The following is a 26,018-nucleotide window of genomic DNA, read 5'->3' on the forward strand; positions in this document are numbered from 1 at the left end:
TTGTCTGCATCATAATTAAATTATTTAATTTTCTCAGAAGTTTTTTGATTTTTTGATTTCTTTACATTATCACTTGGCATTTTATTTTACATCTTATGTCAGTCTTTATCATATTTTTTGGACCTTTTTTTTTGGGGGGGGGGGGGGATTAAAGTGCTGTGTCTCAATACTATTGTCCATGTATTGACCAGCGCACGACCAAAAATCCAAGGCAAATTTCCGAACAGCTTGTAACCACACACACACACACACACACACACATACTCCAATCTTTGCCCCCCCACCCCGCCCCAAGTCCCGGCATACCTGTGACGTTGATGGCGACGATGTCGGTGGGCACGGCCTGCGCCGTCTGCCTCATCCTCTCTTCCGGGGTGGGCAGCGTGGGGGCTTTGGTCGAATCGACCTCCGAGAGGTCGGCCTTGTCGCTGGGCGTCTGCGGCCTCGCGGATAGCTGCGACTGTTCGTCCTCTGCCGACGACGCCAGCGACTGGCGGTCAAAGATGGCAAACGAATACATGAACTGGGGAAGATGAACTCACTCGCATTTGAGGATGTTGATATTCTAAAAAGTCGTCTCCACACGATGTAAAATCATTTCTGATTCTGCCGACACGCACACAGTCAGCGGGAACACGAGTCCACAAAACCAAAGATCAATTGACACACTCGGCTGCGGGCGGCAGACTGAGACCAAGTGGTTAGCACGACTGCCTCACTGTTCAGAAATTCTGGGTTTCAATCTCATTCTACCCGAGCTTCCACCCACATTACAAAAACAGACATGCTTCAAATGACTGAAGAGTTGTGCTGCATGAACCCGAGCGAGCAGCCAAAGGTGGATGTTCCAGCGGCAGCCACTAGAGGGCAGGCAAGCACTGTTTTCCGGCATCTCCGTTGAACCGAATCAGCACGGGAGGACATCCAAACAGACTTTGACATGGACATTCACCTTCTTTTCGTCGTCGTCGTCGTCGTCCTCGTGCAGGCTGCTGCCCGACTGCGGCGTGTCGGAGAAAGTGGGCCCCTGCGAGTAGTACTGCGAGCTGCGGAAGCCATCTTTCCTCAACTTGTCACATTCTGCACGACACGCACAAGGAAGAAAGCGCAAACATTTCACTTCATGCTCAAGTCACACGTTTTTAGCCTTGAAGCGTTTCCATTCAAATACAACAGTACATTTGTGTGGCTGGATAAATAACTTGAATACATTAAGCCTACTAATTTTTCCACATGTAAAAAAATATATATTTTCCATTTCAAAAAAACGTCATGAGATAAAAATCATTTCTTTCGATAGATGTGTTTTAATCGTGTGCACGAAGTCCCTGGCGGATGCTCACACCTCCTCTTATCACCACCTGCTGGGAGCGGATGGCCTGTGCGTGTGTGTGAAATTGGAGCAGACAGTCGATGTGCCTGTCAGACGGACGGTCTGGCTCGCTCTGTCCTCCTCATTTCCTCAGAGGCTTTTTTTCTTTTGTCTGGCTCGTCAACATACTGTACCTTCAACTACACGACTCCCTCAATGAAAAAGGCCTCGTGGCATAAACCGTAAATGCGCGTGACTAATTCAAGGGGTTCACGTGGGCGAAAGGAGCGTGGCGACGCGTGATGATTTCAATGAGCTCTTAGTTGCCCGTTGCTAGGCAGAAATGACGGTCACAGAGTAGCAAGTGACTTTTTCCATTGATTAAGGTTTCACTCAAGCAGCTGTACGCTACTGTAGGCCGTGTGATCGGCGGGCCAACGTTTCTAATCCACCTGAAAAAGATATCATTGCTCCACATTTGATATAATGTGAATAACTGGCCTTAAAATGGATTCCGACAAAGTCCACCAGGCCACTTCACTGGTATTCCGTAATGCGAGGGCACAGGTGTGACCTCACCCGATACTGCCGCATTAAAAGCAATTGTCACGCATCCATGCTTTAATGGTGCCCTAAAGCAGATCAATCAATAACTCGTCATCTCCCCCGCAGGCGATAGGGAGCGCACCAACGAGGTCAGCAAGTTGCGCAACGCTCACCGCCGTCGTCAATATGAGCCGTGTTATTGCGCAACAGCTGTTGCGGCTTCACGCGTTCAGGTCATTTGAAGTTGTGGTGTCATATTTGTAAAAGGTCTCTCTAAACAAGGGTGTGTGTGTGCTCCACTCTGGACTTCCTGGCAGTCTGCTTTTAGACACACCCAAACGCACATCCCAGGTGCTGTCACGTGACACCTGTTGCCTTTCAACGAGGACCCCTGCCGCTCAGCGGTGGTGGTGGTGGGGGCGTCTCACTTTATCCCAAATCCCAGGTGGCCTTCACGTACGCGTCAATATTGTGTGTGTGTGTGTGTGTGTTTGTGTCACCGTAAGCGTCAGCTTCCATCTCGTCCTTTTATCTACTGCTTTCACAAGGCCACTCGAGTGTTTGTACGACTGCGCCGTTGACGATGTGGGCTGGGAAGCTTCAGCGTCTGATTCGAGTAGAAAGGATCTCACACGTTTGTGTTGGACGCCCAACACGGCGCACAATACAAACGGCGCATTTTTTGCCACGCTGCTGTCTATCAACATGCCAGCGGACTGATAAGTGTCTGAGAGTGTGTGTATGTTTTGGTTCACGTGGTTGTTACAGTAAATCACGAGTCGCGGCAACGGCTCACATCGACTGCATTCAATGTGCATTAAAAATCATTAAATCATTAAAATATGTTAAATGATCTAGTAACCGGTCAATTTGTAAAAAAAATAAAATTTGACATATTCCGATGATTTAATTAATTTAAAAAAAATAATGGGATGCAAAAAAAATCCTTCAGTAAAATTACAGCAAAAAAGTGACAGTGTCACATAAATAAAGTTGTAATATTTGAAAAAGACATAAAATATCAGAGATATAACATCTGTGATTTAAAATGAAATCATTGACTGATACTTTGGATGCGAGAAAGAAAAAATGCATGGTGCCAAAAATAAACTTTAGAATAAAGTTGCAATTTTACAACAAAGAAATATTTGGGGCGGGAAATGAAAAGAACAAAGTTGTCTTCTTTCAAAGAAAAAAAAAAAGCGTAATCTATAACGACAAAATTGTAAATTAGAAGAATAAAGATGTAATATCCAAGAATTAACTCATTCAATCCCAAAGACGTTTTTAAACGTCCTTTCAGACTTGGTCTAGAACTGGGTGGTACTGAATGAGTTTTAAGAACGACTAGAATTAAGAAAAAAAGTAGTACTGTTTAACAAATGTTTGAAAATGAAAACAAAAGTCATAAAGTTACCAAACAGATTTTGGAAGGAAAAGAAGCAATGTTGAGGGGGGAAAAAAACCCGAACAACCTTATGAAAGTGTTTCGTAGAAGTTTGAGAAAAATATTGAGCGTAGGGGCAATGATATAAAGTTACGAAAGTACGATTAATAATTGACGGATTACCATTTAATTTGAGACGAATCGTTCATCGGAATATGTCAAATAGTTGAAGCCTGACGTGAAACGTAACCATCGCGAAGTTTCGTTCCGCTTGAGCAGCTATCCGGTGAGAAATTGCGGACTCGCCCGCCGTTACCTCGCAGGGCGCTCTTCAGGTTGACTTTGGCCTGGCGGTGGAGGTCCTCCACGCAGGGCGGCCTGCTGCCCGGCAGGAAGACGTTCTCCTGTTGGTGCCACGGCGCCGTGTAGTGGACCGTCCACTTGCTCTCCTCGTCCAGATTAGACACGGCTGTCGAGACAAAAAGCGGCACCCTAAGAAACCTCCCGCGGCCTGCTCCGAAAACACCAGTCGGCCATCGTAGACTTGAACGTTCCCTTATTAAACCTCTCCTCTCACATGAACACTTTGAGATGGTAATTCATGCCTTTGTCACATCCCGGCTCGATTACTGCAATGCCCTTTACTTTGGAGTCAGCCAGTCCTCCATTAAGCGCCTTCAGCTGGTCCAGAATGCCGCCGCTCGCCTCTTGACTGGTACTCGTAAGAGGGAGCACATAACTCCTACTCTGGCATCCCTTCACTGGCTCCCCATTCATTTTAGAGTTATTTTCAAGATCCTCTTATTTGTTTTCAAATCTCTGAATAATCTCGCGCCACCTTACCTCTCCGAGCTCATCCGCCCCTACACACCTGCCCGGCGCCTCAGGTCTGTGGACCAGACTTTATTAGAAGTACCAAGAACTAAACTGAGGCTCAGAGGGGATCGAGCCTTTTCTGTTGCTGGTCCCTCTCTCTGGAATGACCTCCCACTAAACATTCGGCAAGCCTCCTCGCTGCCCATCTTCAAAACCCTCCTCAAAACTCACTTGTATTCTTTGGCATTCGACTCAGCATGACTTAGATTTGTTCTTGGTTTTACTGTTTGGTGCTTTCTACCGCCTTTATTACCGATTTGTCTTACTGTTTATTGTGCATGTTAAATTGCTCCATGTACAGCACTTTGTATGCAGCGATGGCTGTTTGAAAGTGCTCTATAAATACTGTTGACTTGACTTGACTTGACTTATTCAGGCGTGTGTGTTGGCGGCAAGGGGGGAAGGGGGGAATAACACGAATCGGAGGAGTCACACCCTGTAACGGAACAGCTGATTGCAAAGTAGTTCCTCAAACCGGTCCATCCAGTTTGATATTAAATAAAAAATGCTCCGGCGGTTCACGAATCCCGAGCAAGGTCAGGCCGCAAATGTGTTGGACCTGTTGGTCGACCGGTCGAAATCAACACCTACCAAGCGAGCGTATCCAAGCCAAAGCGGGTGATCCCGGGTGCAGGATTAACTCCATTCGGGGAACCCAAGTCAAACCGGGACCACTTCCCCTGTGCGTCTTCTCCTGACCGAGTGAGTGTGTGTGTGTGACCGGGACAGAACAGAAGTGTGCTTGAGGACTGGCCAGGAAGGGGAAGGGCCAGGAGTGTGTGTGTGGCAGAGCTTTTTCACAGGAGCTAATGAGGCCTGCGAGGATGCGGACTGCGACTTTGTGTGTGTTTGTGTGTCGGCTGAGGAGGGCCTATACGACTGCAGAGTGGGAGCACTTTGATATCCCGATTAGCAATGTGCTCATATTTGGAGTAACCGTGAATAGTTAATCAAATTCAAATCGGCATTGTGGTGTAAAAAAAAAAAAAATTCAAATCGAAAAGGCTACAAATGGAGGAGGGGGAGGGGCCTACCAATCAAGGTCGGTCGGCAGACTTTATTTCTCTTTTATATGGCCTCACGTTGGGTGCTTCAGAAATGCAGTCCAGACGTCTCCATCGCATTATTTGACCAAGCATGAAAAGTTGAAGCATTTGTTGTCATCTGATTTTTTTTGGCACACAGTTTTATGTTTCCGCCACGCTCGTTTGGTCGAATCTTATGACGCCGTCGGGGTGGAACGCTCTAAAGACCGCAAGCCAAAAGTGTTTGGTAAGTTAACAATTCAAAGTTCAAGTAAGTCAAAGTGTCTTTCATATGAAGTCATGGCTTTATTGTGGCGTAAGATTCACCAAAACATTGTTGCTAGTAATAAAAAACGTGCACAGCATTGTTGCAACTCGATTTTCATAGTGTGTATTTTCTACCTGAGTGAGTGTAAATCTCAGATTTTTTTTGAAAAATGTAAATTATGTTGGATTTACCTTTTCAACTGACACCATGGTATCAACGTGCACGAACAACTCGTTGGTATGCGATCCCTTCATGGCCCAAAGAGCAAATGAATGATTTTCTCAAGCCGTCCTACCAACATCGACCGGGAAATGATACTTACCTCCCGCAACGCTTGTGCTATTATTTAATTTATTCATTAAATGCCAAAGGTAAACCATTAACTACACGGCACAGACAAAGGTGATGAGCAAAGTGCGGCGTGGGCCGGCATGTGAGCTAATAATCGACAACGTCGCTTCAGGGCTATAAATAGGCCTCAGATTAAAACCTCCACGAGCGGCTTGGAGCTCGGCGGTGCATCCGCACGTGCTTTCCGAGGCCATGGGATGGCCGCTTAATACTGCCCACTTTCTCTTCTTGCGGGGTTCACTAAATGTTAAAAGAATATATCATATAAAAACATCATAATATACATATGATACAATACAATACGCCGGCTGCATGGGTTCCGGCTAACAAGGTGTGAAAACGAGAGCAGGCGTTGACGTTGAAATGAGGAAGCCGCTTGGAATCTTGAGGATGAAATCTAACAGTGTGATAAAAACACTACAGCGATAGGGGAGGGGTGGCTGGGGGCCAGTAGGGGAATGGTATGTGGCGAGAATAAAGTTGTAGTTTTCTGGACTTGCATTTTTTGCCATGAGAATTAGGCTTCACACAATTGGGATTTTTAACTCATCACCAATTAGCCGATTGGAAAAAAAAAAAAAAGAAAAGATAAACAACTTGTTGACACACCCACAAAAGATCCAAATGATTTTAAAATATTGGGAAACATTCAGAAAAAAAAAATTCTGATGAAACATGGTGAGAAATATTGGATTGTTAACAGCGGCAGCACAGGATGTCCCTGGAGTCAACGAGATTGTTTGTTGGAAATGCGATTGCTGTAATGGTCTCCTTTTGAGGATCCGATGACAATGATGACGGTGATCAATTGACAAATGATTCCAACCGATCAGCGATTCTGGATAGAATGCAAAATATCCGCCAATCTGATCCAGCCGTTCAGATCTGTGAAAAGTCTAATGAGACCAAAGACGTGATACTGTGGCCCTCCATGTATATGCGGTTTGGCAACAATATTTTCACCTATTTGCAAGATTTTTTTCAGTGCTTGGCAACCTTTCCCCCCAATTGTTGCAAACACCCCGACTTATTCAACTTTTCCCCCTCATACAGATATTGGGAGTCTCGATTATTTTTGGATTTTCACTCGACGCGGTCGGGCTCTGTCCCTTTCCTATACCCCACGAATAGCGGGGGTTCGCTGTATTTTAAGAAAAAAGATGTCATCTTCTGAGAACATAGTTGGGAAAACTATGCCAAAAATATTGTAACATTACAAGGATCAAATTCCAGTTACGAGAACAACGTCATCAAGCAAAACAGGGGTAATGCTACAACACTAAAGAAATATTTTAAGACCCCAAAAAAAAAGCCATAACACCAGTCAACTAAAACTGCAACATGACAAGATTAAAGTTTTTTAAATGAGGAAAATAAAGCAGCAACATAAGAAAAACAAAGCTGGAATAAAGTTGCAACATAGCCCGAGGGGGGGAAAAAACCCCATCAAGTTCGAAAAATACAAACTAGCCATGTACCTTTTCTTTTGAAGTACTTAATGACCGACTTAAGCGAGGTCCCAATGAACACCATGACTCCGCAACTGGGATAAAATCCAAGGCAATGAGAAAAGACGCGAGCTCAGCGCTCACATTATCGCTCGGTGCGAGCGTCCACTATGCTGACAATCAGACTCCAGCCCTCCATCTCACTCTCGATTGCTCCCTCCCTCTGTCTCTCACCCCGCCCCGCCCCGCCCCCCCTTTCACCGCCATAATCACTCCACCCCAAGGACATGCAAACACACACACAGTAGTGGGAGGGGCGTGGCCAGGCCCCTCTTGCTCTGCAAATGTATTTTTGGTTACCAAGGAGTCCGAGCAGCAACTCCCTCCATCCTCGTTTCGCCCACGCCCTATTTGAGCCATTTCATTGAACGCACTCAAAATAACCTGGCAGCCAAACCAAATGGAAAACCGTTATTATTGTTATTGTGAATGCGAATATGATGACGATGATGATGAGGATTTGTCAATTGTCTCTGAGAGCCTGTCAGGTAAGTCTTAAAAAAAAAAAAACACCTCAAAGGAAAAGTTGCGACAATATCTCTCAACTGTATTTATAGAGCACTTTAAAACCACCGCCGCTGTGTGGCATATGGGAAAAAAGAATTCATACAACAAACAATACATTAATAATGACGGCAGTAGAAAGCACAAAAATGGTCACTTCAAGTCAAAATTGACAATGCTTTTTGTGACTTTTTTGTGGGTCGACTCATGATAGACATGCCTCCCAAATTTCATGTTGCTTCGTGAAACTGCCTTCGGGGCCAGAATCGATGGAAAAATTCATAAAATGACAGTGAAATGGTCAACTTTGTCATTCTTTTTGTCCTTGGGTTCTTGAGTGAGAATTTTGTGTATCTACTCATGATTGACATGCCAACCGAATTCATGCTGCTCAGCGAAGCGGGCTGAATTTTTGACTCAAATGTTGCCAAAATAAAAGTAAAATGATCGCTTCAAATCAAGACGGCATACTTCTTGTATCATTAGGTTTCTTTGGTTCTTGAGAATTTTTTCGGGTGGGTCTACTCATGATAGACATGCAAACCAAATTTCACATTGCTTTGTGAAACATTGTAAAATAACGCCAAATTGTCTGCTTCAAACTAAAATGGCAAACTTCCTGTGTCTTTGTGGGCATGTTTTTTGGGGGGGGGGGGGGGAGTTGTATTCATGATAAACATGCCTACCATATTTCATGTCGCTGGTTAAACTGGGACTGAGTTTTCCAAAAATTGTAGGGGCTGCAATCAAGCAGCAAAGCTCTCAAAATATTGACTTACCTATTTGGCGTAAGAATAGTATTTTATGCTCGCCACTTGTTTGTGGGAGCCACATGAATCTAGATCACATGCAAGCCTCCTATTGTGAAAAAAACTCCACAGCCCCTCCTCCTGCCAGCGTATTTCTTTTCAACTCCAATGGTAGGAGACTGTTGTCTGGCAGGTGTCGGGGGGGGGGGCAGTTGGGGGAGGGCTAGGCTAGTTTAACAAGCGCTTGAATGGGTCTGCAAATGATCCTTGAAGTTGTGGCCCTCGCTCCCCCTACCCTTGAACACGTCACCCTTTCAGCGCACAGAACACTTTTTATTTTGTACGACTTTGAGAGCGTTTTGTTGACTAGAGCTCGATTAACTCTCAACTAGGTTTGGTCGACACAGGCATTTTCTCCAGACCGATACGAGTGAAAATCTGTGTCAACTGCAGCAGTGGAACGCCAACTACTTGCAAGGAGGATTTACTCAATGTCAGATTTTATTTCTGGGGAGGCTTAACTATCGGTGGCTGGTATCGGCAGAATTCGCAAGTACCCAATATTTAACAACATGGTCGTATCGGCCCAATACCGATACCTGGTATCGTTAACCGCTGATTCCTAATTTCAACACACATGCTTTAAAATCAATAGTTACATGCTTTAAAATCAATAGTTACTGCTACTACTTTTTTCAACGGTGCTGTCTGAAAATGACGTAATTTGGCTAGTGGGAGGGATTAACGCTACGTGAAACTGTTAACGCTACTGGCTAGCGGGCGCTGGATTTCAACGCTCGACCTTGGCAATATCTTTGTGGGGTTTTTGTCCGATTGCACATGTCAAACCGATAACAAAAGTGTGTCACTATTGTTGCCTGCGCCCTAAACCGGATGTTTCATCGTCATATGAGATGCTGGAGATAAATGAATCATTTACTCATTGCTAAAGGTTTGAAGAAAACTCTATTTGTTTTTATCCCAGTATTTGCAATTAGGGAATAATTCTTTGAATAACCTAAACTAATCAGTCTCGGATTGGAATTGCAATGACATTTTGATAGTTTATTTAGCAATAAATCCATATATCAAGTCCGGCCGTCCATGCAGAGGTACAACAAATCCTGTGGTGTGCGTGTTGGTTGGCTGGCTTGCGCTTGGCACGTGTACAGTATTAGGATCAGTCATTAGAGAGCCTATTGTTCACTCTCTCACTTGCACACACACTCATACACAAAGACACAGACAGGTCAACCACTTCACGCATCGAATAATAGCCCGTAATGTAGGGCACCTCCAGGATTATACACATATAATAATTCATCCGACACCTCAAAGGTTTGTCAGTTTGTCGTCTGCTCATGCAAAACACACGTGTACATATTATTGGGTTATTAGCCAGAGGTTTTGTGAAGTCCGACAATGTGGAATTCCAGCAACTTTGACGGGTAAAATGGTTTTTGCAGTTGCATAATATTTAGGGATGGTCAAATGAAATATAGTTGACCTTTTTCGGGTGTAATGAAGACATTTGAAACCGCTTCCTTCCTGTTCACCACATATAACATGAAGAGTAAGCAAAATGGTGTCAAGATACTGTATCCCTCACAATGTTGACATATTTGAAGATTTTTTTTTCAAGAATAACTGTTCAACTGTATTTAAAAAAATTGTCGCATATTTTGATGAATTTTTATGCTTTAGAAAACATTTATGTCTGAATTTTGAGGGGGCTTGGAACGGATTAGGGCATTTACATGGAAAACGCGTCTCTACTAACAAAATTTCTAGTTAAGACATTTCTTCCAGAACCAATTAATTTTCTAAGTACTGGATGCATTTCAATGCCACAAGTCTTCAGTAAGCTGCAGTAATAGTAATTTGTCGCAGACAAAAAAGAATATATGCCTCCGAGTATTGTGATATGATCTAACCACCAAATAAATGCTACTTGTTAGCCTGTCTTTTGCATTTCCCTTTTTAGGATTTGCATTAAGCTAGCCTATTCATGACAAAATGTTTTGTCTGACAAACTGCTGCTTATTGGGATGTGAAGTGAGTTGAGTTCAGCATGAATTATTGATCATCATCATCATCATCACCGTTGGAACGGGTGCACACCGGCCCGCGGCGCCACATCATCGTTTTGCCTTTAGGTGAAACAACAGCAGAAGGATGGAGGGTCGACATGAATTCTTGAAGAGGTTTTGCAGCACTTGCACACTGTGACAATGATGACTTGAAGGTGACTGAATTTGCATCGAGTGGCCAGATCAATCCGCAAGGTGTCACCGGACTGGCTTTGATTTTTCTAATCGGATTCAAGCGGACAGAGCTAAACTGAGCCCCTAAAAACCTCTCAACTGAAGCTGATCCGCGAACGTTAAAGCGTCCCCTGTTTTTCCTTCCACCAAGTAGTTCTTCTTTCTCAGACATTAGGTGCACTGGGTGTATTGATTTTCTGCTCTCCGATTACCCCCCGAAGTCTGTGTTTTCGTTTTATTTGTGGACTGTCTGGTTACGACACTTTCCCACTCTGAAGGCTGCAGATAGGTTGGAGCTGGAAAGCAGCAGGTACTTTGTCAGGCACACAATATTTTCAAATAATTTTACATAGAATCTGTTGAAAAAGAGTGACTTAATCAGTATGGGTTCCTCCCATATTCCAAAAACAGGCGCGTTATGATCATCGAAGACTTAAAATTGTCCTTAGGTGTGATCACTGTCAAAAATGGACTTTTTTTTAATGTTTTGCAAATAAAGTGTTGCTAGAGTCTGGAGTGACAGCTATTTGAACGTGGTAATGTCCCACAAAGACACTCGCCTATTCACAACACCCGAGCGTCATTGTAACTACTGTATCCAAGTACGAATTGAAGCCCTTTTCTGTGACAATCCTTTTATTAGTTAGGAGGGGCACTAGTGACTCACCAATCCCTCCCCTGACCATCTTCTTTGGCTACAGGATGAATGAAAGCGAAGCCTTGGGGGGGACGGGGGGGGGGGGGGGGGGAGGGTATGAGAAACCCGATAGCTTTGGTCTCGCATGATGAAGGAGAGGCTGTTGCTGGGTGAACTGAAGCCGATTGCTTGTGAATCAGCATTTAAAAGCAATCGTAGCCCCAGCATGAATATAACAACAGTAGGGATGCGCAATGTCAGCAAACGTCAAAGTTGACCTGAGTCTTGAATAAACAGCCACTCTCACCCAAGCACAACAGACGACACACAGAAGGCCAACAAGTGACGGCGGGCGAGGCTGAGTCAACAATCCGTAACGTCGCTGTTAATGATTCTAACATAGGGTTAAGTTCCCGGCCAGCCGTTGCAAATTCACAACCCGACCCCTTCGCTTTCCCATCCACCATCCTCCTCCTCTGACCTTTTTCTGACACCCAAAAGCTCTCCTGCTGTGCGTGTGGTCAGACCTTGTGTCTGTAACACGGCGTCGGTGTCTAGTGAGCTGCGAGCATTGGTGCCGTTCCGTCGGCGGAGCCTTCCAACTCTGCGTGGGTGTCATACACAAGCGCACATGGACCATTTTCACGTCTCGAGGTGCCGCTCCAGCTGGCTAAATCAATCCGCCCCGCCCCCACACCTCGCGGGATGAGGGACAATGCGGCAGATTGTATCGCAAGCAAAGGGAAAAAAACAAAAAACAAAGAATGGCTGCAAAATTGTCACTTTGATGTGGAGGAAGCCATTTTTGCCGAGCGGCCATGCGAGGCCGCGCATCAACAAAGAGATAAAGGTTTAAAAGCGAGAGAAGTGCGGGGAAGAAACGATGCAGGACAGGTGGGAGACAGGTAGATGGGAGCGTCGATACACAAGACAAGGTGAGGCGCCATCAAGACAGACATCCCCACCAGGACTCTCAAAGGCGCAGAGGAGTTGGCGGTCACGCCTCATTGTCATTGAGCTGGCGTCCGGCCCGGTTGCTATCAAGGGAGCCGCTTTGAAATCGAAGCTTCATGGCAGTCGGCCCTCCTGTTACGTTTGTTTAAGAGGCCAAAAATGTTCATGGGATCTGCTGCAAGGCTAACCACCATAAATGCCAGATGGGGTTATGCTGCCGCCCTGGTGGCCATTTGAAGTACACCAGAAGGTGCCCCAATGGATGTCAACAAGTGTTTTGGTTACGAATATTTACTGTGATTGTGTATTTAGTACTGCGTTAGCGAAAGGTAGTGGTAAACTACGGCACGTTTTGTCTGATGTACAAATTTGGGTCACCGTCGGGGAACCCTTGTACAGCAAATGCAAGCGAGAAGCAACTCAGACTGTCTGGAAGGTGCGTTAGCGCCAAATGCTCGCTCACCAAGGCAACTTTTACAACTTGGTCTCCATTAAAGCCGTCAACAGCTGTTGACAGCGTACGTTTTATGAGCGGCCTCATTTGTTTGTCCCGTCTCTTGGTGCTTACCGAGCTTTGTGTGCAGATTGGATTGGTCGCTAGCCGCCCGTTGCCGCCCCTGGCAACGCAGTTTTAAATCCTAACCCGAGACACTCCAGACAACATTCATGCATGCTGCCCTGTTGTGTTGATGGAATCAGGAGACCGAAGTAAAGTTTGAGCTTCAAACTAGGGATGTTCAACAACACTTTTTGTAGAGCAATACCAGTACATCCATTGACTCTCTGACTACTCGCCGATACTGTGTACCGATACCTGTAGTACTTTTAATATATAAAAATTCATTCAACACAATGAGGAAAAACAATTGGGAACCAATTCCTTTCTTTCTGACCCAGATGACAATTTGCCAAGGAGTACTTATTGGGATTCTTTTTGCCTTAACCCATTTAATCCCAAAATTTTCCCAGACATTTAAAAGTCTAAATCAGGTGTCATTGGTAGCCCTTCTAAGTAATCAGTAATTAATCTAAAGAAATTTTAGAGTCCTGTAAATTAAATCATTGTTGTCCTTCACAAATGTGACCGGTGGGATTAAATGGGTTAAGTATCGGTGGCTGGTATCGCCCCCCACCCCCCAAAAAAAGAAAGTGAATTATAACATCCACAATAGAATAAAAATGGCGTCAGAGCCTTTCATGAGGTCATTTCCATGCAGCCAAGCTGTCTGTACCAATATTGACTCAAAGACCTTCTTACATCCAGACATCGATATCCACTTAGGGTGATGGTCAGAGTGTGTGCGCGTCAATGATACAGGTTTATTGATGATCGTAAAGTGGGCCACCACTCTACCTTCTTGCGCATGTGGACTTACACGTTATCAGAGGTGGGACTCGTTGGGCACTTCACGATTCGATTGCGATTATGATACAGGGGCTACGATTCGATTAGAAAACGATAACTGAGGAATCTTTCATTGATCGATATCGATTCACTTTTTCACAACACGCATTTTTTTTTTGTCTCCCTGAGTTAGGATTCACTTGCGATTTTTAAAAACACAATTTACAACAAGAAACGAGATGAATTCATGTCCATTGTATTTTATTCAAATGACGGAAATGCATGCAAGTTACAAGTGGAAAGTTACAAAATTTGCGCACATTTAATTCATCGAAACGTGGACGTTAGTGAAGCAATTCAGATTTGTCCATGTCTGAATCGCGATGCATCAAAGAATCGGAAAAAAAAAAGCCCGTACACGTTACTGTTCCCGGGCCGGGATGCGCCTGCAGCTGTTTCTCCAGGAACAATCGAGTTAATCACGCACAACACTCTCGCTCTTGAGGCGAATGCAAACGCCTCAACGCGCAGCCATATACATCCCGACCTACATCGGCTCCTCTCTCTTTTGTTGGTGTGCGTACCTAATTTGACGAATACAAATATATATATGCGTGTACTGTATCATGCCATGAACCAGGAGTGTGACACGACAGTCAACTGAACAAGCTGATCAAATTGTTTTTAATGGACTGAGTGAAAATAATTAGCATAATCCCCTTTTTAACTGCAAATCATTGAAATGAGAATTTGACTTTGACATACTATGTAGGCGAAAAATTTAGCATCGCTCATCTCGTTGAGGATACCGGCTTGTGACTCGGGACCAGTGAGGGGAATTAACAAAGAGAGAGTTTGGTACTAGTTCCCAAACTCGATTAGGCATTTAACTACGAGCAGTAGACTTCACACAAAACTAAAATGGCCGACTTCCTGTTCCATTTTTCTGAGCGAGGCTTTTCTGAGCGTCCTGCTATGATAGACGTGTCCACCCAATTTCAGCTAATTTTTTAACAACTTTCCAAGGGGACGCGACTGAGCCTCTTTCGACGGAAGCCCGACGACACACTGCGCTAATTTAGGTTAAGTGCCTCAAGAAGCTCAAGGGCACATAGCAACAAGCCACCTGGGGCTAGCCTCCATCATAGTGAAGTGTTCATCAATAGGAAGTGGGTTAAAGCCCGATGCAACAACAATGTGCGTGTACGTGCGTTCATCTGCACTTGCTCCAATCTGACAAGCTAATTGACACTGTAGCATTTGACCTACTTTCTTCCATGACACCTCATTTCTCAGTGGGTCATTCCCACAGATGGGGGTTCGGAGGCTGCAATACTGTACCACCCAATCGGTAATTCACATGCCAAATTGAGCCAACCGCGGCTAATTCAGAGGAAGTGGGCTAGACTAGCAGGCTCGGGGGCGCTGGTTCGGACGCAAGTTCTGGTGGATGCCATCGATCGGTGTGATCAGTCCACAACGCATGACCGCATGTGTCTTTGTTCATTTGGTTTGCTTGCGTAACCTGATTCTGAGCATCCTTTACAGAGATTCCACTAAATTGGTGCAGCAGAGCTGCTGGAACATTGATCTGTTCTCGACTTTTACACAAAATTCAGCAAAGACGTAATGTGTAAGCGAGCTGATTGGCTTGATGTTACCAGACTGATGTCCAAAATCCGTCTCCACTATCATCTTAAAGTAGATGTGATATGATACTGTCGTGCGATATATCCCCCTTCGATAGTTGCGGGGAGTTAAACATGTCTCGGGACAGGCTTTGCGTTCTTGGCTGTGGAACGTGATCCATAAAACACAGCAGCCATTGAGGCGAGTGTGTTGGCCATAATTTCAAATACAAACACAGATGTGTGGACAAAGCTGCACATGCATGCAGTCAAAGAAGAGGGTTCGTGCTAATCCTGCTCTGAAACCTTGCCTGGGGAAAACGAAGAGAGCCCCCAAATCCACTTAAGCCCCTCCTTCCGTCCTCAGCTTCATTCTTTCATAAATCACCACTCCTTCCCTGTGCCTGTCCATCTCCGCATCTCCTCCCTTTCTATCGCGCAGCGGCAAGGCAATAACGGAGATATTATTAATGAGTCTCCAGGGAGACGTGCAGAGAAAATTTAAGGCCTGAAATTCCAACACTTGGTGTGTGCTTTGCCATCCGATGCTAATGTGCATAATCCCATCAGCATGTCAATAAATTGTGACATCAAGATTTACTTTGTGCCACTTTTACAATTAAAGAGTGAAACAAGGGCAGCTGTCGGCTACCTGTGTTGTACCACCACCTTGTGGTGAAAATGAGCAGACGCTGACATCAAGTCAAACACAGCAGGGGCAACAACCTCAGTTTCTTGTAGTCTGAAAGACTTTTTACCCTGTCCTGTTTTCTACTGGCAAAGAAGCCAATGAATAAAAACGGTGCCATAGAGAAGATGACTCATCAATGACAGAAATGGTGGAGGACCTTCTTGAAATCATTTTCCACCCGCTTGCTTGTTCCTTTTCTAAGCACTCTCTACAGGGGGAACATGAGCTTTCGGGAGCCCCCCCCCTTTTTTTTTTTTAATTTAAGCCTTTGCTTGGCTCTCTAAAGCATCCTTGAGGAGTACTCGGTCTAAGCGAAGGCAAGATGGCGGGAGGCCGAGTCTGGGGGCACAAGGTGGGCCAAGAGCTTTTGATGGGCTCTCTCTGATGAATCACAATCCAGTTGCACAACTTCACTTTATTTTTAATGTTGGCAATCATGCAATGAGATGTTTGTCACAGAGATTACTTTCCGAATGAAGTGTCGGAGGGTAACACAGATTTAAGACTTGCAATCACGTTTGTATTCAAGGATTGACACATTTCGTCGCCGTCGTGTACAGACTTCAGTCTAAATACGGTCCGTTCCACATCCCCAAAAAATGATACTATTGGTCTGTCCCAGAGATTGTATGTTATTTTTAAACATAATTAACACATTCTAAGTGTTGGACATAACTACAGACCGAATCCACTTTCTGAAATCACTCCACGGCAGCCTTGCAGTATTTTGTCTCCTCAAGATTCAAAGCCTGGAAAATAATTGTCATATGTCAGAATAAGCCTGATTGGCTGAAAATGGATCAATATAATGCTTCGGTGCAAAAGGAACTAGTCAGCCATGAAGCAAACTGTGAGCAGATTTGTTTTTGGTTTAATTTCATGCTAGCTCCTGTGCGTGTGTGCTGAGCAATTCTATTCCCAGCTACGTTATTCACTTTCATTGTTCTAAATCAGGGGTGGGCAAACTTTTTGGCTCGGGGGCCGCATTGACTTTTAAAATTTGACAGAAGGGCCAGGTCAGCACGAGCTATGGTACATTAAAAAAAAAACTGCATTTGTTGACAGTCCATATCAAACATCAACAGAACAAAAGCATGAACGTACTGTATTAATATACTTTTTTGAAATGATGACAGTGTTGTTGATGACCTATTTTAGCCTGTGCATTTCTGCAGATGGGTTGTGATCAGACCAGTAGAAGTAGAGCGATACAGAGGTCCTAGGTGGTCGAAAAGATCCCGCCCCCCCCCCCTGTGTTCTGCAACTTCAAGTCAATGCGCCACCTGGCGGTGAAATGCCTGTCATTACAAGTCCAATTGAAATGAATGCAGTCGTTGACATCGAACCTTAATTGTAGACCGACCTTCGGCGGGCCGGATTAAAAAGACCAACGGGCCGGATTCGGCCCGCGGGCCGTAGTTTGCCCACCTCTGTTCTAAACCATGGTTATTATGCTTCTTTTGAGGTGTTTGACTCAATTAGTCGTATAGCTGTCAATGAAGATTCTAGACCTGCCAAAAAAACAAATTGGACAACACATGAGCTGTAGCAAAGAGAAGTGATAACCATGAATGCGAGAAGATAGGGGAAGCACAGCAGCTTGAGAAAAACAACGCTATTAACGTTATTGGTCATGTACGGTGAACCTCGCAGAGATATTTTTCAGACCCACCAGCAATACCTGCATAAAAAGATGAATAAACATTGACTATTTTTAAACCAAAAAGATAAGCCTCATAATTTCATCCAACAAAATGCTGCAATCTTGCTAACATGCTAACATATGGTGCGAAAACTCAGAGACCAGCTAAAGAAATCAGTTTAGATGCGACGGTAAACCTAAACCATGAAAAAACTGCTACTTCAACACATACATCTAAAATCGCTTAAAAATCGTTCGACACAGGCAGGATTAGCTGTAGCCACAAACCAGACAAACATCTCTAATTGATATTTCTCCAAGGGCTTCGCAACAGCACCAACTGCTACATAATAGCACATCTAGCAGAGGGGTGGGCAACCTGCAAAATTTTCAGCCCCAAATCTCAAACCTCAGAGGAACTACAGAAAACCCACCAAAACGAGATTACTGCCCAATATTTGTCAATGGTGCCTTGATTCGGTTTAGTGCGATGGAGCAGTGGCGCCGGTTTAGTCGCTAACCATCCATTAAGCTTCTAACAAGATCAGAGAGGTGCCCCCGTGCCTGTCTGTTAGTGGCGCAGCTTGCAATTAAGCATCAAAAACCGTTCGCCTCCTTGACGCGTTGCTCAAACGCACTTAGCGGTGCAGAGCGTTCAGAGGCACGGGACGCTCTTGCATTGTCTTCGTTGAAAAAAATAAGGTGAGTTGAAGAAGGAAAAACAGAATAATGCAGACCCCGTTGCTTAGACAGAACACACCATTTTACAGTTGAATGATTCTCACTTCACCACCCAGCCCCCTCCCCAATCCCCATTCTGCAAACTGAATGTGGAATTTCCTCATTATGCTGTGTGTCATGCACCCTTCCCCATTGTTCCTACAACCGACTATTTGGGGAGGGGGGGGGGGTGGGGGGTGAATACTTATTTTTAGTGAGTCACTGTTGGAAGGCAGCTAAATAATTACACTGTGTGTGCGTTATTTGAAATCCCTGACTAAGTGTTTTTGAGGAATGGGATAAGAAAGTTCCTAGCGAAGCGCTTCTTTTTTTTTTTTTTTGACAAAGAACTTTTGTTGTGGACTGTCCTTCCAATTGCAAATGAAGGATTAGGTTAAATTCCTGGACTAGTTAAGAAAATCCCGCCGAGAAAGACGGGAGGGGTGGAAAGACACCCTATGAGGGTTCGAGAGCATCATTCAGAGAGATCCGACAAAAAATAATAATAATATAAGATAATAGGCGCTCTACAAAGAACCCAGTAAATTTCGGACATGTCATTCATCGGCGCTATGGGTGACCAAATTTTGTATTATTTCTCATAAAGGACCAAAACACAACTCTGACCCCCCACAATTCTATTACTCCATTTGATTTTGAGCGCATCTTATCCATTTCATTTGCTCTCATCTAGTTACTCGGTGGGGTCTCTCAGGTCCTCTACCCTTGGGAGCTATTGGTAGTGATTGGTCGATAGCTCAACCTGGAATCCCACTAAAGGATTAAGAGGAAGGAAGGGGGGGGGGGGTGATCCAACACCTGCTCTACCCTTTAAACTGACTGCCAGAGTTCATATCGACCGTAGCAGAACTATAAGAGTCGTGTGTTAAATAAAAGGACATCAGTAGCAAAACTCTTATGTTTTTGTCTGCGGAAATCCAGCTGTTCAGCGGTGCATGAGCACAAAGTAACTGTGACGCCTGATTCCACCTAAAGAGCTGGGACAATACTGTCCCTCACGGTGGCGGCATCTTGGGCTGTCACTACACGTTAGTCAAAGCGGGCATGAGGATGTGGCGTACCCGCCTGCGAGCGTTCCGTCATGCTAAGTGCGCAGGAAGAAAGAATTCTCTTTTTTAGACGTTACCAAGTCCTCTTCGGTGAAAGGAGGGGTAAAGTGAAATGTCAGTGAAAAGGAGAAGTTGCAGTTGCAAAAAGTGGGGTGCATGATAGCTCCTTAATGGAGTTGCGGAGGTGAAAGTGGGGCACCTTCGTGACCCTGATCAGTCACCCCTCAACCTCCTTTCAGACCAGATCCATCACCTCCAGCTGTAGGCTTTTGTCTCTGGTTCCCAAGAGGTGGCCCCTCTGGAGAGCATCCCCAGGATATGGCTCGATTGAAGTATGATGCGCGTACAGTACCTTACAGTGTCCATAAAAACACAATCACAGCAAACCCTGACATTCAATATTATGTTAAATCACAGTCTAGATTCAGCTTGAGCACCGGTTCACGCATGATCATGATATTTTGTTCGTAAGGACTGACGCTAACAATGCCGCACCAAAGACCATTGGTGTCAGAGGTCACAAAGCCAATCTCAATTGACGCCACTCAACGCACTACATGAGACAGAAGGCATGGATCATCAGGCAACCGGCGGGGGGGGGGATGGAAATCACCTAATGGGAAGAGACAAACACTTGCTTGGAGAAGAGATGAAGTCACTTTGGGACTGGGACACACCGTTTGATTAATACAAGAACAACACCTCAGGTGACTAAAGTACAACCAGCCATGACAAATACTCCAACCATTCCTGTAAATACAAAAGGTCGGGCTAACAAAACCTGGGAAATCCGGCCACAGAAACGCTACAATAATAAAGTCTTCCGGGTTAAACGTCAACTGTGCCTACCGTCAAAAGTCTGAAGGTATAAACTATTATTCAATTATTCCTGTAATCAACACGAATGTTAGGCTACTAGAGACCACTACCGAGGTAATACCATCTTGAAGATGTTTCAAAGAACTCTATAACTTAGGTTAAATGTCTACTGGAACTAACGTCAAAGGTCTGGACGATAAGAACACACAGTAGCTATACTAAATAATTCCTGTAGCAAACACAAATAGGCTAATAAGAACTGTTATCCTGGGTAATCCGATCTCAAACATCCTCGAAAAATGTCTCCTGGGACGAGCATCAAAACTCTGGACGATAAAGATCCACAGTATTCAAACTCAACATCTTTGCCTCTTGGGACTATACCTTTCTCATCATGGAAGGTTTGAGTCTTTCCTGACGGGCTTTTAACAAGAGGTCCAAGCAGAGGTTTGGGTGTCCAGAGAGAGTCCGGTTTTTGGTGGACTTTGGACACGGACAGCAGACGTTTGCGTAGGCAGCCCTCATTGCTGGGTGTCCGGGCGCTGGGGGAGGCCTCCGACTGGAGGCGGTTCCCCATCTTGTTGGCGGGCTGGAAGGAGAACGGCGCTTGCCTTTCACCAGGGCGGTCCTCATAGCAGGCCCTGTGCCAGCAGCTGACCACCGGCGCCGAAGAGAGGCAGTGCACATATGTGATCATCCCCAGCTAAGACCTTAACACCAAGCAGTCGCCCACCTCCCTTGGGCTATGCAGACCCCACAACTCCTCCCTCTCTCTCTCCTCAATCTGGAGCCTCCACTTGAGGTGGTGGCTGGTAGTTTTGGTAACCCGCCGGGGACCGCAATGCCCACCCCCCCAACTTGGACTCCTCCTCCCTCCTCCTACAGTTTTTGTCCTTCCGTTCCCTCTCTCAGGGGATTCTATTGATTTGCATTGATTTACTTGACAAAGGAAGCCTGTGTGCAAGGTTATCTTACAAAACTGAACTTCCACAACAAATGCTCACCACAACTATTTTAGAACTAGGCTATCAGAAAATCCTGGCATGCACTTGACATCTTGGATTCTCAAAAATGACCACAAAAATCCTGATATCAAAAAGATCCAAAAATTAGGTTGAGAACAAAACAATTACTCCGTGTTTTAACTGACTTGGATGCATCATGCAACGCATCAATTGATTTAAACGAATGTTCAGAAGTCCAGAGAGCCATGCATCAGTTTGAAGTTGGAAGCAAGTCAGCAGTTCTCTACGTCTGGCAATTTAAGAAGGAACTTCGTCATAGTCCAGAACCTTACACCCCCCGCCCCGCCTCTCCCCAAATCCTCTTGATTCCCAACCCAGCTCATCTAATCTGTAAACCCAGATTAACCAGCCTCGTCTCCACTCGAACGCACTCAACACAGATGGACACCATACTGGTGGTAATTAGCTACTGCCTCAAAACTGGGTTGCCATTTGTCAGATGGCACACAAATGATGCAAACTCCTGTGTCATGGAACTTCAAACGCCTGCATGTGAATCACTGTTGTAACTCAATACACACACACAGATGATGTCACATACAAAATAAGGGCACAAAAGTGCACACAACAACCTGGTATGGCAAAAGTTAACAAGTGTACACGGGTAATTGTAGCCATGTGAGTCACAGATGGGTGGTGTGAATTAATACCTGACACCTGAGCACGGACAGATGCACGCACGGTGGATTAAAACCAGAATAGATCACCATCAGACCGTGACTGGTGCTGGCATCACCCGTGATAGGTGAGGATGAGGGCAGCTGTTAGTGGGGCGTAATTCTGGAATTACAAGGCAGCACTTGGGGCGGGGGGAAAGGTCTCCCTCTAGTGGTGGTCACAAATCACAAATCCAAAAGTAAATCATTGAAATGAAGCCTCTTCGCCCATTTCTAGTAAAAGTCGGCATAGGCTTGATTGTTGGTTGTGTCTGAAAGATAATCCTGAGCGAGTATCCTGTGGTGTGGGATGTGTTAAGTGATCGTTCCTGGGCCGACAACTGTAAATGTGAAACCAATTCAATAATCGCGAGGGCAAATCCTTATGTGTTGGCTGAGCAATGGATTCCATGATTGGGATGTGAAAGGGACCGCTAGCCAATTGTTGCCTGACATAAATAGGCGAGCCGCTGGTTACCATCATTCGCCAGAGAGAGACGGGGAGAAAAATTTGTAACCAACGAGATAAGCTAGGTCTTTTTTTTCTTCTTCTTATACTTCTACAATGGTTTTCTTCCTTATCTATTCCAGCGGTCTGGATGCCCTGTGGCACCACTCTGCCCCTCACAGCTCAGTTATGTTACTACAACAAAGTGCAGTCTTGGTCATCTCAAGTGTTTTTTGCCCAAATAGCATTTCAAGGGGTATTTGCAGGTATAAGAAAGTCAATCTTAAGACTTAACTAAACCTGAACCCTATTTTACACATCGTCTCTGTGCGTCCACGGTTGGCTGCCATTCAGCCAAAGCCTCAACAGCGGATCGCCAGCGCCCTGAAGGAGCCATTAACTATGGTTATCATTTCCACAGTGTCGGGTCGGCCAAAACCACCGCATGTACGCGTGCAAATACAAACCATAATGGGCAAACCGCAGTCTGCAAATGCGTACACTTCAAGGGTCATCCAGTGCAACGTTATTAGAGCCGTGCGAGCGCCGACGCCGGACGAAAAATGTCAAAACGCATACTTGTGGCAAGTGAGTGTCCACATGTGTCGAGTGTGTAAAGTGTTCGGGGGGGGGTTGAAAGGGAGGACTAGAACGGAAGGGCTTTGGTCAATGAGGGACAATGGTAACCATGGCTGCACATGAATCCCAATGGAGCACCTGCATGCTGGGTTTAAGTCGTGCACTCACCCGCAGGGAGATGACCACTGTTTTGCCTAAAAAAATTAACCCGAGTGAAAACTTCAAATGCGGCGCAATATTATCTCCAGATCAATCCTTTATATACAACGGTGGTTGTTTTAAAGTGCTCTATAAATACAGTTGAGTTGATTTGAGAACCTGCTTTTGTTCCTTCCTTCCTCCTTTGTCTTTTTTCCTTCCTTCCTGACTTCCTTCCCTCATGCCTTCCTTTGTTCCCAACTTCCTACATCCTTCCCTCAGATCCGCATTTTTAAATTTGTATCCTTCCTTCCTTTGGTTGAATCGACTTTTCTGCCCTCCTCACTCCAGCCCCTCTTTTAATCACACCTGTTTTTTTATTCACGCATCCTGACATGAGTTCAACTTGCTTTTGTGCATCCCTTACCCCCCCCCCCCCTTACTGCTTTCATTATTATTCACAAAATTTGGGGGGGGAAAAAATAGATGTCACTTTAAAAAGTGTAAACCAACTTTTGCAATAGGATACCTTTGTTATTGTAGTTTGGTGATGGACGTGCACCTTGTCCATACTGTAGATTTGTTGAAATCCTCCAAGCTGCGTATATACCGTGAAAAAGGTGCGTGAAACGCAATAGCAGTGTTGTGGATAAATATAGCAGTAGACATATGGAGAGCTATGAAGGTCATTGCCCTGCGAGCCCAAACTAACGTGACCCATCGCTGCCTTTCCGAAAGCGTGTGTGGAAAATAAATACACATGCGCACACATGACAAGAATTCAAGTCACATGTGCTCTAAAACTACTCTAATATTAACTCTACGTCACATTTCAAGCAGCAAGTGGGCGCAAAGTGCAAATAGATTTTAAAGATGACCCGACACATTCCAGCACATCTCGATTGGCATCTCCTGGATGTTCACACACACTGGAAAATGCCAGCCGATTAAAGGACAGCGAGATATGCTTTTCGCAAAATGTGGTGCGCACCCTTTGGGGGTATATATTTTGATTATGTTTACATGATTTGACAATGATAGTTCGGTGGTGCGTGTGCACTGGAGTAGAGGTTTGCTACATCTGTCTGGATGCTGATCCAGACAGAGTTGGCGCACCGCGTTCCCAAGTGCTTAACTCATTCACTCCCAAAGACGTATCTAAACGTCTTTTCAGACTTGGTCCAGAATTGGCTGGTACTAAATGAGTTAAAAGCTGTCCACACCTTTTCACATCCATTTTGAGCAAACCCTTGCTGAAATTTTTTGAAGCCATACAGCCCCTTCAACATCCAGGCAGAGTTGGCGTATCGCCTATCTTAGGCCATACATCCCCCCCTTTCAACATCCCAACAGAATCACCGCACCCCCTGGCATAAAAAACTTAAAGCGGCAATTAACAAACTTTCAAAGAACCCACTCTTTTTAACATTCCCACATACTTTGCGCACTCCTTGGCTGAAAAACTGTGGGGAATACTAAGTTCGAGTAGCCCCTCTTGAACTGTTAAAGCCATGCACCCACTTCGACGTCCCAGTAGAGGTGGTGCACCCTCTCTTCTGCCTGTTGAAAGCACCCAGTTGGCCACAATTTGGGGAATCCCTCAGTTAGAGTGGAGTTGTTCCCCTACTGGGCAAGTTGATGAATTACACTCTGATCCTCATATAATGTCCATTTGTCAAAATCCAAGGAACGTGTGGCCCTTTTTTCAGCTACTTCAGCTTTTTGACCGGATAACACACCGGATAATTTCTCACGATCGGTAATGGCAATGAAAGAGCTGGCATCAACAGAATTATGTTCTTCCTTAACTCTTTCAGTCCCAAAGACGTTTTTGAACGTCTTTTCAGACTTGGTCCAGAATTGGCTGGTACTGAATGAGTTAAGAGTAGCCACGAGTGACCTTAACAAACCTTACGGCGATAGAATCATTAGCTTGGATGAGACTCCACATCTCAAGTCTGATCACGTTCCAACTTGGGAGCTTTAAGGGGAAGCAGTTCCTTATGTAACGTCCCAAAAAGCTGGTGTCAACGAGCGTAAAGAAGCTTAGGCCAAAACTCAAGGCTGCCGTGGGGATATGTGGTCAGCTGGCTGCTGAAGAACATGGACCAGGACTGCATGAGAGCTTGGGTTGCTTGTTTTAATCGGAACATGGGCAAGCAATCTGCATCTCTGGCAACCACAACAGGGACAGGATCTGGGTCAGTTCATCTTGGCAGCACGACATTTAAAACTGTGACCGGTCAGAGTTGGGGATTTGACAAAATTATGAGACTTTTTACATTCGTTCTAAGTATGTTAATAATACTGCATACGTTTTTCACCAGATAACACAACAGGATGATCGGGCATTTATTCTTTATCCTCAGTGAAGAGACTAAAATTACTGCATCTTACAGAGAAGTGTATTGTGCCAAGTCCATCCAAATGTCTGTATTTATTCGACATTACATACCCGACATGACATGATTTTGACGCGAAAAAATGTGTTGGACAACCGGTGGGACATACTTCTCCGAATGACTCAATTTGGTTTAATCTTTTTTGCGCCATGTGTTGGCCTGCCCTATTGGTTACTTGGTGTGGAAACTACAAGTGTCAATTGTGTCTTATTGCATCCAGCTGAGGTACTGGGACTTTTTTTTTTTTTTTACAACCCCAAACAGTCAAAATGTTTAATGTCTTCTGGAAACCGGAGACAAGAGAATTAGTTCCATAAGGATGACATCTTCTAGCACAGCAACCCAGTATGCTTTTTTTACTTAGTCTTACTCAAGAAATTATTCGGAGGACTACTGTTTTACTTGAGTCATATTATTTTGAAGTAACAGTACTCTGGCTTGAGTACAATTTGTGGTTATTCCACCCGCGTCTGG

The 26,018-nt window shown here is 44.8% G+C and overlaps 1 protein-coding gene across 5 annotated transcripts in view; it reads right to left on the minus strand.

Annotated features, from left to right (window-relative positions):
* The window catches only part of LOC147187931 (NHS-like protein 1), a 74,560-nt gene that overhangs the window by 9,826 nt on the left and 38,716 nt on the right, over nt 1–26,018 (minus strand). For 2 of the 5 annotated variants that reach the window (XM_086099893.1, XM_086099891.1), the window contains exons 1-4: nt 20,681–21,537; nt 3,562–3,714; nt 953–1,080; nt 307–490 (exon numbers count right to left, since the gene is read on the minus strand). In XM_086099893.1, the coding sequence (XP_085956019.1) occupies nt 307–490; nt 953–1,080; nt 3,562–3,714; nt 20,681–20,993 (778 nt within the window). In that variant the 5' untranslated portion in view covers nt 20,994–21,537. Of the gene's footprint in view, nt 1–306; nt 491–952; nt 1,081–3,561; nt 3,715–7,243; nt 7,437–20,680; nt 21,538–26,018 lie in introns of those variants that run through there. The other 3 variants (XM_086099892.1, XM_086099895.1, XM_086099894.1) reach the window with 2 other exon arrangements.

Source organism: Hippocampus guttulatus, chromosome 20 (genome assembly GCF_054856545.1).
Source record: "Hippocampus guttulatus isolate MCC_2025c chromosome 20, RoL_Hgut_1.0, whole genome shotgun sequence".
Classification (NCBI taxonomy): domain Eukaryota; kingdom Metazoa; phylum Chordata; class Actinopteri; order Syngnathiformes; family Syngnathidae; genus Hippocampus; species Hippocampus guttulatus.